Source organism: Pteropus medius, unplaced genomic scaffold, assembly GCF_902729225.1.
Source record: "Pteropus medius unplaced genomic scaffold, Ma_sr-lr_union100, whole genome shotgun sequence".
Lineage (NCBI taxonomy): Eukaryota > Metazoa > Chordata > Mammalia > Chiroptera > Pteropodidae > Pteropus > Pteropus medius.
Window position 1 is genome coordinate 4464315 of NW_024352786.1, and position 16738 is coordinate 4481052.

The window sequence follows — 16738 nt, forward strand, 5'->3', positions numbered from 1 at the left end:
CATGTTTATATCAAATAAACCCAACCCTCCCTGGTTAGAAGGAAGGTGGACACCTGACCCATGAACCAGACCGGTCTGATTATTTTTCTCTTGAGAATCTGAACTGAGAGACACAGGCTGAGAGTCAAGTAGTGGTGGTCCCTTAAGCTACAAGGTCCTGTCGAATGAGAGACCATGACAGCTATTGAGGGCCATGCATGTGAGAGCAGGAGAGAGAGCCCATCTGCAGGGAGGGGCTGGACAAGGCAGGAGAAACAGAAAAACATAGGTGAGAGAACATGCAACCCCAGAGAAAAGCTATGTAGTTCCTGACAACTTCTCAGTTTCCAGGTCTAATTCCCCAGGGGGCTTGACTGGCCTTCCTCTCCTGAATTCCATTAGGAGCTACTGTATAATAAATCCTCTTTTATTGGAAGTAGCCAGAGCGGGTTTCTAGTTCTTGTAACCAAATGAGCCCTAAAGCAGAGCAAAGCCGTATTCTTTTAGAAATTCTACACATCTAATTCCATTCACAGCAAGGGAGTATTTGATAATGACATCTTTAAAATACTTTCACCCAAGATTTGTGGATTCATTCTTCTGAGACTACTGACATTTAAAACTGGATGTTAATTACAGTATTGGATTGGATATATATGGCCTTAGAGAAAGTCAGACCATCATATTTTGTAATTTAATTCCATTGTAGAGAGTGAGTCGTAAAATTTATGACTCACTTAACATTCGCCCTACTCTTTCCAATGTGAAGATGCTTCATTTCCTTGATGAAGAAGAATAGTAGCAGTTGAATAGCTTTGCTTTCTTCCTGGCATCTCTTAACATTCACCATTTTCCCCAAGCCATAGGCCTGTTCTTTCCACGATGATCTTCCCCTTCTAAACATTGTTAAACAAGTTCTGGTGGCTTTAGAATTTTTGTCAAGCCTCATCTTATTTGGGACCCAGTAAAGGACTATAGCTGATATGAAGCCAATTCATTTACCTTTTAACCTAAGGTATAAAGTAAGAGCAAAATGAATTTGAAAGGATAAAAAAAGCAGGGGCGGGGGGCTATGAAAAATATCTGATGAAAGCAATTGTAGTAAATAGGTGAGTTAAGAACTCACTTTGTGGGGAAAACACCTGACTGCGTAGGTTCTGAAAAATGTCCTTAGAGCCAAATGGAAGAGCTCGAAATTTCCTATGTGATCATTTGACTTTTCTTGGCATTTCTACAAATATGGTCTTTCAAGGTCAAAGTATGTGCTGTTTTAACAGTCAAATTAGGATGCTTCCAAGCTTGTCCTGGTGGACACAGACCACTCTCTCTCCCTTGACCTCTCTTGTTAATGAACAATAGTATAGCAACAGCAGTAAATGTGATGGTTACAAACAGGCTCAGAAGCCAAACTGCCTCATTTTGGGTTTTGGCTCCACTTCTTAACAGCTGTGCGACCTTGCAAGTTACTTAACCTCTCAGCGCTTCAGTGTTTTAATATGTAAAGTGGCTAATACTAGTATCCACTTCATGAGAGGGATGCAAGAAGTCATGAGTCCTGATGTATTGTGTGCGCTCAATAAGGTCAGCTGTTATTGTTAGGGTTGTTGTTGTGAGTATTATTTGAGCAAGTCATTAGGTATAAGCCTGACCAGTATGAAGGGTAATAGAACGTCGAATCATAATCCTCCCACAAGGAGTTTACTCTTTTTCTTGGATGACGTAAGTAAGAGGGTTAGGAGCAAGGACCACAAAGTCAGGCGTTACTTCCTACTAACTTCATGACCTTAGCCAAATTGACTTCTCTAACCTTGGTTTGCTTATCTAAAGTCAAGCGCAATAACAGGTCCTACTGTAATGAAAGCACCCCAGTTTAGTTGTATATACAGTACAGAGCAGGCTTCAGCACCAAATGAGTATGTATTGTCATCAAGTAAATGGATAAAGATTTTGAAAATGAGGAATGCTGCCTCAATTTCCCCCGAAGAAACTGACAATAGGCAGAAACACAGAATGAAGCAAACCCCAGTTCATTTGCCCACGTCCTGCACAGGCTTCCTCACAACACTGTCCTCTTAAAACACCACCCTGGGGGAGGAAGTAGGAGAAGCCAACACATTTCTGTCTTTTTCTTTCTTTTGCTTTAAGATTTTGGTTTTCCAGTATTGTCTAGGTATGGTTTTCCTTGTAGACATTCCGCTCAGGGTTCATGATGCTTTTTAAATCTGTGGCTTAATATTTTTCAAAACTTTTGGGAAATTCTCAGTCATTATCTCTTTATATCTTTATTCTGCTCCATTCTCTCTGTCCTTTTAGGATTACAATTATAGATGCATTAGATGTTTTCAGCTACTCCCGTATCTCTTACAATCTTTTGGGTATTTTTCATTTTTTGGCCTCTCCATGATTCAACCTAGATATTTCTTCCAACTTATCTGATTCTTTTCAACTGCATCTAACTTGCTATTAAACCCTTTCATTGAATTATTAATAATAGTTGTGTTTCAATCCTAAAATTTCCTTTTTTTTAAACTTTATTTTTATTTCCTGTTCTCTGCCAAAATTCTCAATCTTGCCTTTTAATTTCTTAAATGTCTTTTATCATAATTTTTAAAAAGTCTTTTGAATAACTCCAATTCCGTATTCCCTATGAGCCTGTTTCTATTACCCTGCTTTCCTTTTAGTCTCATTTTCTTATGTGCTTGATACTTTTTAATTGATTGTCAGACTTTGATATAAAACATTTGGAGATAATCTGTGACTATAGGCGATGTTATCTTCCTCCAGAGAGGGTTTGTTTGCCTCTGGGGAGCCGCTGGGCTGGAGCGGTAGCAGACACAGATCACTTAATCCATCAAGTCTTGGTCTTTGTGTGGGCTCGTCTGTATCTAGCGGACTCTTAATTCCTCGGGTTTACCCCCTTCAGGGTTCCAACTGAACACCTAGGGGGCTTACCAGGTCCCATCCTCTTTGGCAAGCTCTGAATTCTAATCTTTCTTCCCCTGACCCATGTGTCTGTTGAAACCTCTGCTCAGGATTCTAACCCTGAGCTCCCACTTTTAGAATTGGCAGTTGCCTGAAGAAGAAAAGCAGTACAATTTCAGGCTCAGTTCTTTGGGCTCCCCTGTGTTCCCATATCTGGACCCCATGAACCCAGTTCCTTACCACCTCAAAGGCTTTTCTAGTTCTCAAAGAGAGGGTTATTTCAGAACATCTTCGTCCACCATTACTAGAAGCAGAATCCTTGTGTATGTCTTTGTTGTGTATATGATGAGCTTACCCTTCATATTATAAGCACCATGCAGATTTCTATAGAAATAAGTGAGAGTTCCAAACAGTTTGCAAAACAAACTTTTTTGTGGGAAAGTTGGGTTTAAAGACATGGGTGGATCAATGGGAAAGGCTGGAAACACCCCCAAGGAGATTCAAATCTTTACCACAACATAGTTTTTCAGGTTATAAATTACATCATCAATACCTTGAGGAATCTTTTGCGTAACCCTTCAGTTTCCAGGATGTTACTAAAGTTCTTGGGAGCCTTTCTTCCTGAACTTTTAAGTTTTCATCTCCTTTCTCTTAGCCCATCCTAGAGTTACTTTTAATGAGTAAAAAAGATTAATTCAATTACCATAAAAAAGGCAACTACAGAGTGACAATAATCTGCTTTATGGTTTTTTGTTTGTTTGTTTGCTTCTTAAGAAACCAAAACCAAATTAAATAATTACAAAAGATGAAGCTGACTTCAATCATAGCCTGAAAGGTTGGCTAGGACTTAGATGTAATATGGTACAATACACATAAGAGTTATGCAATAGATACCTGTTAAATCATTTAGTGAAAAAAAAAAAAATCTCCCTTCTAGACTATAAAGAAATTTGAGCTGATTGCACCAAGGAATGACATGAGCTGAGAAGGCGTCTCTTGCCTGGCAGGGAGCATTTGGCACTGCTTCCAGAAACTAAACCTGGATATCAAATCCAGTCAGGGCTTTCTTTTCCTTCTTTTGAGTTGGTATGTGTCAGTTTCACCTTTATTGCATTAAAAATAATAAACTCTATGTATCTAGTCCAGGTGAATCCCTCCCTCTGTGGAAGCTTACATTGGCTATTCTGTTGGCAGAATTCGTACCTGTTGTTGAAAGACAGGCGCCTCTGCTGTCAGCTTCTATCACAGTAAGAGACAGGAAATCCCTGTGGCAAAACAAACAAACAAAAAAGTGACATGCTCATAAAAATGCAGCAATGGTCCAGCATTCTTTCCTATACCAGGAAAGAGAGAGAGGTAGAGACACTCCATAGCTTTATATGCAGATGTGGCCATAAGAGGAGACAGGAGAGGCTCAGAAAGAAACAAAGTTTATTATACTCCTGGGCCCTTCAAGCTCACTCTCTAAGCATCAGCCAGCCTAGAGAGGGGCAGTGTTGCTCTAGGCAGAATGGTTTTTTTATGATGTCAAAACATAATACAGAAAAATATATATACATAGAGTATTAGCATTCCTATATAATAGATGTAGAAACTGAAGTTCAGGGAGGTTCAGTCAGCGCTCAATTGATATTTATCAGTGGAATTAAATTTGAAGTTTGACTGACCTTATGTGCTATCCTGCATTAATTTTCCTTAAGTAAAGTTATTCCAAATCATTCTGTATTCCTAGACATGCATTCAGAAAAATGAGATAATACCTCTAAAGTGATTTGATTTCCTTGATGAATTATTTTGCAGATTAATTATAGTTAATATGCACATTTACCAGAGTTGAAGACACTCTGTAATTAAAAACATTAATCTACCAATCTCCTCCAACTGTTCAATTTCCATGCATTTTACATTTCAGGTTACTTGCACTGGGAAATAAGGCTTCGTTCATTCACTAGATCACACAGCTTGAGCTGTGTATAGTGTGATATTTTGTTTTTCTACCTCAGACAAAACAAGTAAATGTAGTTTTAACTGACTTAAGTTATATATCAGGAAATTTCCAACAAGGAGCTATGAGGTCTTGGAATTATATTTTGTATCTTCATTCAAGAAAGGACTATTCTGTGGGAGAGAGTTTTATTGTTTGAGCAGAGGGGGCAAAAGTGAACTGTTATATAGAATGTGAACTAACTATATATATAGGAATTTAAAGATTTTTCTGGATGACAAGACTCAATGTTAGAAGCAGGAGGAAAAAAAACCTTGATAGGAAATACAGAAACAACAAACAAAAAACTAAGTAATAGCTTTTAGATCAAGCCTAAATGTTAATTGCTGGGAGACTATCTTTTTATCTTTTTATTTATTGAATTTATTTTAGTCCTGTTTCTTTCCAAAATGAACTTGAGAAAAACCTCGAGAAATGACAATATAAAATAAGGGTATTGAAAGAAAATTATGTTTCTTCCTATTCAGAACAGCTCTGACACTACATTGTGGGTTTTTTATACCAAGCAATTCTTTATTTCTCTGCAGACACCAGCTGGGTATCCTACAATTTGATTCATTACGACACCAACTGCTCAAAGTAGTGCAGACCCCACAAGTTAAGGGCTCAGTCCCACAAGACTGCCCCCATTTCAGATTTGTTACAAGTCCCACGTTGTCACTGGTACTTCTAACTGACAATCTATAAATCAGGTTCCCATGACCCTGTCTTCGGGTTTAATGCTTTGCCAGAATGGCTTGCACGACTCAGAGAAATACTTTACTTACTATTACCAGTTTATTATAAGAAATACAACTCAGGAACAGCCAAACAACGGAGATGCATAGGGCAACACAGGTAGGAAGGGTGAGGAGCTTCCATGCCCTCTCCAAGCCGCCACCCTCCCGGCGTGTGGAGGTTTTCACCAACACGGAATCTCTCTGAGGCTTCATTACACAGACGTGATGGATTAAATCATTGGCCACTGACAATCGGTGATTGAACTCGATCTCCAGCCCTTCTGTTCTCCTCTAAGGTCTCAGGGTAGGGGTGAAAGTTCCACCCCTCTAATCACATCTGTTGCCTTCTGTGACAGCAGCCTCCATCCAAAAGCTATTTAGGGCTCCAACAAGGGGTACCACATTAATTTAAGCTAAGGCATGGTTGAAAGGGGCTTCTTAAGAATAACAAAAGATGTTCCTCTCACCCTTACCATTCTCAAAATTACAAGGATTTTAAGAGATCTGTGTGTGCCAGGAACCAGGACAAAGACCAAATAAATATTTATTATTATATCGAACACCTCAGGTAATAAAACAGTAAGAGAAAAATCAGGACCAGCGAAAGCAGGAAAAGAGCATACAGGCTAACCCACCCTAAGGTTAAAATAACTCTTATAGCAGAACTTAAATCTATGCTTCTTGGTAGATTCTTTACACACACACACACACACACACACATGTCTGTGTTTATATATATAGTGTGTGTGTGCATGTTCAATTTTATGTAAGAATTTTAATTGTTCATAATTTTAAGTAAATAACATTAAGCAAAACCGCCATAAGAAGTTTAAATTTGGGGGGGAAATTAATGGCAAAATACATTTAATTTTTATTTAAAAATAATTTTAATAGACTTTATTTTTATAGCAATTTTAGGTTCACAGCAAAACTGAGTGGAAGGTACAGAGGCTTCCTATGTAGCCCCTGCCCCACTCATGCATAGGCTCCTCTATTATCAAATCCACTATCAGAGTGCTACATTGAGTGAACCAACAATCAATTGATACATCACAATCACCCAAATTCCATCATTTACAGTAGCATTCAGTCTCGTGTTGAACATTCTAAGCATTCTGACAAATGTATAATGACATGTATCCATCATTAGGGTCTGATACAAAATAGTTCCACCGCCTTAAAAATTGCTGTGCTCTGCCCTTTCATCCCTGTCTCTCGTTAACCCTTGGCAACCATTGATCTTTTAACTGTCTTCAGAGTTTTTTGGTAGCCATTTAAAAAAACTTAATACAGTAAGTTTTTATCAAAAAATAGAAGGCATAAAATTTTCTCAGAAGAGACCCATTTTTTCCTTGGCCCTAAATTCTGTAAGAAACTAGTTACTTTATAGGATCAGGATAGCTATGTCAGATAACATCCACAACAGTCTTCCAATAAATGCAGGAGCAGATCTTATTTAACTATATCTTGTAACTCATAGAAGCTGAAAGTTCAACTCAGTAAGAGAAGACTCTTCCAGGTCTTAAGCTGAGTTCCAAGAGACTAACTTGATCCAAGGTTTATATTTGGAAAAACTAGAGAAGTTGATGGATAGACAGACCCAATCTAGACTAGCTTCCATAAATATCATTTATTTTAAAAAGGAATTTTTTATAAGCACTAAAGTTTTGCCTAAGGAACTGGCCTTCTATGTTGTTCGAAAGCGTATCCACATTTTTAGAAACCAGAAGAGTAAGTTGACAATTTATTATGAAAGGTGAAAAGTTTAACTATACATCCCCATGTGGCAGGGGGATACAAGAGTATTTTCGACAACTTTGAATTTGCTCAAATATTTTGATAAAAGCTTGATTGAGATTAGAGGGTCACAGCACAGCATGTCAGAGCTGGAGTACGCATAAAAAATGTTAATGCAAGTGTTGCGAGTTGACTGCCTTAGACAGAGAAAAACCTTAGTAGAGGAGCATTTCATTCCCAGTAGTAAAATCTTGCCTTGAGGAGGCAATCAGTACTTGCTGAGCACTTACTACATGTACCATATGCTGGACTAGGCGCGTTATATATTTACTTAATTTAATTGGGTGAGTTTTAAGTTAAGAATTCCCAATAAGTACGTTGACTTGCTGTTTGATGAAAATCATTGAATGTGAATTTTGGAGAATGGTTTTCAAAGACAATGATTTTTTTTTTTAGCGATGTCATAATTAATGTGAAGCTTTCTCTCTGGCAATAAGTAAACACTATGTTCACTGGCTTTTTGAGGACGTGGCAAGGATAATGCTAGGTATTCAATTAGAATTCATCATTCTCCTCTTTGGCACAGAGGGAAATACATCTCGCGATTTCTCTTGCAGTTTAGTAGCAGCTATGCGATTTAGTAGTTGTCAGTGGAGTGCCACAAAACCGAGGTCTGATTGCCCGTGCTTTCTCTCTCTTGTCCATGTGGTTATGTGAGGAGAACTCCAGGAAGACAGAACTACAGGATAGAAGGAGCCCAGATCCCTGAATAGGCACTAGCAAAAGATCACTTAGCAGAGCTGTCCAACCTGCACCAAATTTTGCACTAAAGAAAGCACTTTGTATTGTGTTAAGCCAAAGATATTGGGGGTGATTTGTTAAAGCAGCTGGGTAGTGTTGTCACTCCTGGTTTTGTGACTAAAAATTTATTGTCAGCATGGAAGTATCATTCTATCTTTATACATAAAAACATGAATCAAAATTTCGTTCAAATTTGCATCGGATCATCAAGATGTGATTTCAGAAGGCCTGAAAGGTAGGAGAGTAAAATATACAAATACAGTCTCCTATTGTCTTTGGCAGAATTATTTGAAGATGGATGGAAAACAACAGTAATAGTTATACCTGAAACTTGTCGGTTTCTCATGTCTGCTATATTAGACTAAAAGATCAAGGTCTTCAGTTCGTGAAGAGAAAACCAGCAAAAATTTGAAGATCAATATTTTTTTAAATTTTATTTTATTTTATATTAGTTTTAGTTGTATAGCACAATGGTTAGACATTTATACAGTTTATGAAGCTATCTCCTTGATTACTCTAAAACATTACTATATGTAGCCATTACTTATTGAAGATCAATTTTTTAAGTTGGTAATTTTTATTATATTTTAACTTTTTTTCATGTAGGTATGTTTACATATTTAAATCATCAATTTTTGTAATTATCTTACTGAATAGTCTTATTTTTTTAACACATTTTTAGGTTACTATTTGGCTATTCTAGGTTACATAATTATATCATTTTAATCAGAACTTTACCTCCTGCTTTCAAAAATTTATATTTTTTCTTATCTAATTGCATCAAATATTAGTAGACTATAATAAAATAAAAATAGCGATATGAGCATACTCATCTCATTCCTGACATTAATAAGAATTCTCCCTGTGATGATTTCCTACATTATTTTGGCTTTTAGTTTGCAACATTTATCTTCCTATTTTATTAGTTTTTTTTTTTAATTAGGAATCAGTAGTGCTGATCATAGAATCTGCAGCAATCTCAAGTGTACCTAGGTTTAAATAAACATTCAGAACCTTCAGTCTCAAGGGGCAATAATGGCTGTTCAGCACCTACTCACTCAAAAGGCTATAGGGTGGGGACCACAGTTTGCCTGAACAGTAGCAATAAGCACTCCTCCTCAACTGAACTCCTCATGAAGCATCACAGCTCGGGTACAAGGTGAGAAACCCTTCACATGGGTGTGAAACTGCCCTGGTTTAAGAGCCTCATGCCCCTCAGGAGCCAACATCTCTTGTGACAGCACCATAGGCATAGTGTCCAAGGTCTGCGAGGGACATGTCCAGTTATGAGTCGCTGAACTTAGGTTGGTCCAATACTATGGTTTGCTATCAGGTATATTAGGTTCTCTCTGTCTAAATGCAGTTTACCAATTAGGGGTCCATTTTTACCAGCAACATAGCTACATAGTTCACAAACCACCTTATCACGTTGCCAGGGGAACAGAACTAGAAAGTTAACATAAGGTCACATTCTCATGTGGAAGGGGAAAGGGATTTGTTAACTCTTTGCTCACATAGAGGATTTCTGTCAACTTGATTGTAATAGATTATTCTAATATATTCCCAGATTATGCTTGCTGACCAATTAGTTAGAGCTTTTGCACTGATATTTGTATCTGAGATGAGCTGTGTATATGTGTGCATATTATACATAGGAGAAGGCTATTTTTTTCAGGTTTGAATATCATAGACTTATTAGGAATAATTTTTAAGCATTCCTTTTTTGATATTTTAGAAGAGTTTAAATAGTTGGAATTAACCATTATTTGAAGGGATGACATGCTCTGATTGCAGTAGAACCATAGTTGCTGTGTGTAGGGTGAAAAACATAACATTCATTCTGCTATTTTTAAAAATTATTTTCTGTGATCAATTGGAAGGCACAACATATATCCAGATAAAGTAGATACTATTGTAAAAAATAAAAATTTTGCTTATTCCTTGTTGCTTTTAGTAAAGTATCTTCAGAAAGAGATGAATTCAGGCAAGAACTGGCTACTTTGCAAGCAGAAATGAAAGAAAATGAGAATGTCCAGAAACTTTGTCCCTTTCCCCCCCCAGACTGAAAAGACAACTGCTTTTATGCTCCAAACATTAATATAGACAAAGGGATCCAAGTCTTGTGGCAAGGATCAGAGTAAGTGTGTTGCCCTCCCAAACAACCCTATTATCTCAGCTAACCTCAAGGTGGCCTCCATTAAGATGAAAGAGTAAGGTATGGACTCATAGAAGCAAAGAAATAAAGCAGGCTTACAAACTAGGACTAGAAAAGACTTTGGGTACGGTTATCTGCACAAAGAACTGACTGGAAGCAATTAGATCAAAAGCCTATTAGAGTTTTAAGGAAATCTTGCAGCCACAGAAACCATGAGTCTGGCCTGAAAATGTCTGTCTCTGTTACCTCCTTAAAGAAACACTCAGGACTTTAAATTTGTACCAGTAGAAAAAGAACTGTAAATGATACACAGCCCCCAAGGAAGACATATGCTCCAACAGTCGCTTCTGATGTGGCTAGGCAAGATTAATGGACAAAGGAGTAGAAGAAGGGGTGACCTGATTGTCTGACCAGAGCAGGAAAGCTCCATAATTCTTGCTTAGCTGGGAGTCAAAATTGCTGTGAACGAGCAGCTATGTGTTCCTCATCCCTCTTTTTTAATATGAGTTTTTAAAGCAGTAATCCTGTCGCTGGGCCACCACTGCATATGGGATATGTGGAGCAATAGCTTGCTTAACAGTTAGCATGACAATGACTAAGAAAACTTGATAGAGAAGTCACATTTCTCCCCCCTGTCCAGACAACACCACCATCCCACACCCTAACTTCATTCAGTCTCTGCTCATGTCACCACCCCATCACTCCACCTAAAATCATACCCCATCTATCACTTTCTCCTTCCTTTACCCTCTTTACACCTTTATCTTGTCTTCATAACACTTACTGTCTTGCTCCCCCACTGCAATGTAAGCTCTTTCAGGGAACAAATCTGTTTTGTTCCCAGCTGGAGTCCTAGCACCTAGAAGTGGCCAATGCATTGTAGGTTCTCAATAAATATTTATGAAGAAAAAAAGACTAAATAATTAAGAGCTGTTTGAAGTCATGTTTGTTTGGTTCTATTTTGTTGGTTATCTGTATTGCATTGTGACCAGTGATAGATAATTATTTGTGTGAGAGAAAATTGGAATTACTACTTCAAGGTGGCATTACTTGGTATGAAACCTAAAAAGGTTGTCCTACTGGAAAAGTACACATATTGCTAAAAGTAAGTTATTTTGATTTGGTTCTTTTTTGTTTGTTTTTAAGCCTGAGATAGTGAAATGTCACTGCCATTGAAACTCTACCCCTTTTTTGGAATGATCACTGGCAGGCATAACTGCAGCATGCTAACAGACCTTGGAATTCCTTTAGAGTCTCCTCATTCCATGATTCTACAAAAATGGATATAATTAGCTACAGCTCACTCAAGGGAGAAGCTAAAGTTCACCAGGCAGAACCTAATTCAATCTATTTAATATTTGCTGATTTTAAGCATTGTGCTGGGCACAAGGGATAGAGTGACAATTGCCTCACCCTCCTATTGGCCTCTCAGGAATCCAGAGTGGCAGAGAAGCAATATAATACAGTATATCCAGAGTTACTTCAGGGTATGTATAGACGAGAAGTACATTCCACAGGAGGCTCAGCCAAGCAAAGCTTCAAAAGGCTTTCCTGGTAAGTGTCAGCTAAGCTTGGACCCAAAGGGTAAGTGGATAGTGTCCAAATGAAGAAGATGAATAAAGTGTTTTCTGGGCCAAAGATATGGAAAGAATAAGAGGCATGCAAATGGGGCATTGCAATTTTGCTCTGGATAGTTGTCCTATTTTCACCCACCACTTTTCTTCCTTTCCTTCCATCCTCAGTTTTTAGCCTTTAGGTTAGCACCTTCTCCCTAATCATCCATTGCTCTGGTGAGGCTTATTTGCAAATCCAATCCAGGAACCAACAAACCATGAAAATGGCTAAAGAGTAGCTACTGGAGCCTAGAACAACACCCACATTACACTTACAAAAATTTGATTTTCTGCAGAAAAAATATTTTGATTCCTACATTTTTGGACTTCATTAGAAAGATCTGAAATGGATGACACCAAGCTGTTTGCCTAAAATAATGTCCTAAGCCTGAATTGGCATGGCTATTTGCTGAGATAAAAATAGAAACTTGTTTTGCTAACAGAAAACAACTTGGAAATCAAAGAGTCATTTAAGTCAAAACCAGTATTTTTCTTTTTCTCGCAGAAAATTCCTATTTTTATACACACTAAGAGATCAGGATAGTGAGGTCACTGCCACAGAACTTTCCATTAAAAATCTTTAGTTGAGAAACCTCAAAAAGAAAACAAAGATGGGGGGAAAATCTTTTAATAAACTCATTCAATAAACGTTTCTGAGCACTTACTACGCAGTAGACACTGTTTTAGGCAATGAAGAAACTCGCCCTTCTAGAGTTTGCGTCCTAGCAGAAAGAAGACAAACAAAGAAGAAATAAGCACACTATATAGGAAACTTGAAGATTAGTGATCTGGGGAAAAGACAAAGTAGAACAGGCAGAGGACATCAGAAGGGGGCCGGTAGCAATTTTAAATAGGTGGTCAAGGTAGATCTACTTAAAGAGGTGACATTTATGCAAAGACGGAAGGAAGTGAGAATGTGACCAGGCAGACATCTGGGTCCAGGCAGCAGTAACAGTCGGTCAAGTGGCTCTAAAGCGGGGACATGCCTGGAGTGTGAGAGAAAGGCAATGAGGTCACGGACTAGGGGAAGAAAGAGAATATAAGACTGGATCTGAGGTTTGGGAGATGGCAGGTCATTACCCTGGGGAGTCGTGCAGGGTAGGTTTTGGGAAGAAGAGTGACTCGATTGGACTGATGTTTTAAACGTACGTATTAGGAAAATCACTGTGTTTTTATTTGAACAGTCCTTTAGTATAATACATTTTACTCTGCCACAACAGAGCAATAATTGATTAAAATGGTTTCTAAATGATCTCCGCAGGATCAGGCACCAGAAGACTGCTAAATAGTAACAGCCCTCTCTCCCTGGCGGGCATATGCCCCTGCAAGCGCAGCCTTCGCTATCCTATGTGCTTGGAGTTGAATTGGCAGAGATAGAAGCAGTCTGCACGTTTCTTCTTCAAAATTCGACTGCAGAGCTAAACATTTCTTTCTGTTGGTTACAAAATAAAAAATATGCCTTTGCCAACTCTGCGGGAGAAGCAAACTCCCGGAGTTTGCCTTTGCTAATATGTCCAAGTCGTGCTGTGGTTTCACTAAATGCAGACGCTGCTCTGCTTGCTTCTGCCCCGTAAACCTCTCTGGTCTTGGACTTCTCCGCACTCCGGTGACAACTACGGCTCGCCCCTGCGGTCACCACCTGTTCGGGCGGAACCCGCTGAGCACGCACCTACGCCCCGGGCCCCTTTCCTCCCCGGCTCACCCTTTCCTGCTGAGCACCCTGCTTTCCTCGCCCAGGCCGGGCTTGCAACTTTCCTCCCAGTCTGGCGCTCGCCCCGCTTGGCTGGCCCCCAAGAGACGCTGCTTTCCCGCAGCGCCCCCGCCCGCGAGCTTCCAGCGGAGGGGCTAGGCGCCCTCACCCCTTGCCCGGGGCCAGGAGGGCTACGAGTGGAGCGCACGCGCGCCCCCCGCCCCTCCCCGCAGGCGGCGCGGCTCCCCCTGCAGCGCCTCCCTCGCGGGGAGGGAGCCGGAGGGGCTCCGGACGCTGCGCAGCAGACTTGCTCCGGCTGCGCGCCGCACAGCTCTTCTCCGAGGGAGGCAGCAGCAGCGGCGGCTGCCGCAGCTCCTCGGGGTTGTCGAGGAGGCGAGCGCGCCTCTCCTCCGCGCCCAGCACCCCAGCCTGGTCCCCGCGCGCAGCCGCGCAGCCGCCCGGGCCTCGCCTCCCGACATGGATTTCCTCCTGGCACTGGTGCTCGGGTCCTCGCTCTACCTGCCGGCGGCCGCCGAGTTCGACGGGAGGTGAGTGGGCCACGGGGCGCCCTCTCCGCCTCCTTTCCCACGCTAATCTCCCACGGTCCTAGGGCCCCTAGCCTGGAGCGATGGCGCTGTCGCAGAGGCGTCTCTCCGTCCAGAAGCTGGGCCACCGCATCGCCTCGGCGGGAGGAGAGCCGTCGAGCCGCTCTCACCAGCGCGACTCCCAGGCCGAGCCGGATCTCGGAGACACAGCTCCCGGCTCCGGATCAGAGTCTGGAGAGACGGGAGGCTCGAGCCCGACATCTCGGCTCTGAGGGCCTGGGTCAGCCGTTAAGAGGAGGTGACGCGCGGGGCATCCCTTTGAGGGGAACCTGTAGGTCTTGATTTAGACGGCACTTCAGTGGGGAAACTTTCTGGTGGCCGTGGCCAAATCCGGGCTCGGAGCTGTCAGGGTCGCTCACACCAAGGGTGGCACTGGGCTTCCACGGGGCAATCGTCTGCCTCCCCACTTGATTTTCTTGAGGGAGGAGGACTCAAAATAAGGATTGACGTTGGGGGACAGTGTGTGTGTGTGTGTGTGTGTGTGTGTGTGTGTGTGTATTGTGCGCTGCAGCCCTGAACCTCGGCGAGCCTGACTGGCGTGCTCTGACGGTTTCCAACAACCAGGCTGCGTCTCATCGCTCAGCCCGTCCTCCGCCGCGGCGCGCAGCCTCACCGCCGGGTGCGCTCGGCGAGTGTGAGTGGAGTGAGTGAGCGAGCGAGCGTGTGTGTGTGGCCATGTGTATTATGTGTCGGGAAGGCGTGCTCCGGTTACCCACCTCCGCCTGATTCTGAATAGACTCTGCTGAGCACTATCGCTGCTGCTCGCGCAGAAACCCAGCTGAAGCAAGCAGGCGAGATTTTCACTTGGGTCACACCGCTATCCAGTCGCTCTCTTTCAGTGACCCCCTCCCCCCCACCATCAATTATCTCCTTGCGCAGCTCTAAAGACTGCCGCACCTGTTTTACTTGCAATCTTGGAACGAATCAATTCCACGATTGATTGGCTTTCTTGTACCTGGAGGGGAACGGAAGGGAACCAGTGGAGCGCAACCGCTTGTTTACCACCTGGTCGGAGGAAATAGAAAAAGTTCGGGGTGATTTTGTACTTTGGGTTTGGGAGCATAATGGGGAGATAAAGGAAAGGGGAATTGATTAATAGAAATAAAGAAAAGTCGGGTAGCGGCCAGAGGCCATTAAAAAAAAATGTTTAAAGCAATTCTTTGCCCACTTTCGGGTTTGTTGTGCTTTTCTTGCACACCCGTTTGTAACAAGAAATATGTCAGATGATTATGCATAAGATTTTAAGGTAGCTTTAAAAAGCTGTCTAAAACAGCCAGTTAAAATATTGATCCCGGTGGTGGTGGGGAGTCATTTAGGTGTCTAAACAAGGAAATCATTTACCAAATAAGGTGCCAAAGTGGAATCTGGTGGATAAATCGGTATCCTGACATTAAATACTTTTTTTAGTTCTTATTTACATTAGAGAGGAAGATAACACGAATTGTTGATGCAGGAAAGTTTCAAACCACAAAGACACTTGAGATGTTAGCAGCACTTTAAACTCTCTTTGGTTTTATTTAGACTTCTTTTTCTAGTGCATTTTTTTCTGGGAACTTTTTTTCACCAAAGAGCCAAATCTCGAAAGAGTTCTGTTGATTTTGAGGAACTTCCTCTCTTTCTGCCCCTTCCCACATCTACCTTTTATATGTGGCAGATTTTTTTTTTCTTTCTGCTTTGACATGTCTAAATACTTTTTCAATTTATGATGAATAAGTCAAAACTGGTCTTCCCCCCAGTAACAGGTGTGGGTCTTTGAGGAATCTGTTTTATTTCATGCTTCAGAAGCCACCCTGTGAGTGGCAGCCTTGAGAAACTTGGTTTTAGCTGTTGCTATTTTCATTTAAGGATCTTCCCCTCCCCTTTCACCTACGTGTGTGTGTGTGTGTGTGTGTTTAACTGTCTGAAATTTGAAATTAGATCACAGCAGACTGTTTCCCCGAAGGTGTTTTATCCTTAAATTTCTACAGGCTTGAAGGCGTTCATAGAAAATTGTTGGATGCGATTTAATTTTTTTTTTCTAAAATAACAGGAAATTATTTTTAATTTCAAAAGTGTCTTTATTTATTTTCAATCTTTTTGTTTGGTAGGTGGCCCAGGCAAATAGTGTCTTCAGTTGGCCTGTGTCGTTATGGTGGGAGGATTGACTGCTGCTGGGGCTGGGCCCGCCGGTCCTGGGGACAATGTCAGCGTGAGTATCATCACCCTGAGGACTTCATCTCCCTGGGAGTTGGGGCTGTCCACCCTCATTCATGACTTCACTCTGCATATTGGAGGGCTCATTATAAGCAAGGCATGGTGGTGGTGTGGTTCTGGCATGGGAGTTTCCAGGTACAGGCCCTGGCTCCTTATCCTACCCCATTCCAACTTGAGCCACCTGTAGTAAGGAGCCAGTTTTGTTATTCACGGGATGCTCATTTCAGTATTTGTCCCCAGTATCTCCCATCTCCTGTTTTCTCACCAGGTTCACTCTTTTCTTTGCTCCAGGCTCTGAGATGGGGGTAAGATAATGAGT

General features: G+C 41.3%; 1 protein-coding gene across 1 annotated transcript in view; it reads left to right on the forward strand.

The window, feature by feature from the left end:
* Window positions 1-13818: 13818 nt before the first annotated feature.
* The window catches only part of NPNT (nephronectin), a 79081-nt gene continuing 76161 nt past the window's right edge, over window positions 13819-16738 (forward strand). Inside the window, 2 exon segments of the mRNA XM_039848853.1 lie at window positions 13819-14169; window positions 16314-16414. Of these exon segments, the coding sequence (XP_039704787.1) occupies window positions 14099-14169; window positions 16314-16414 (172 nt within the window). The 5' untranslated portion in view covers window positions 13819-14098.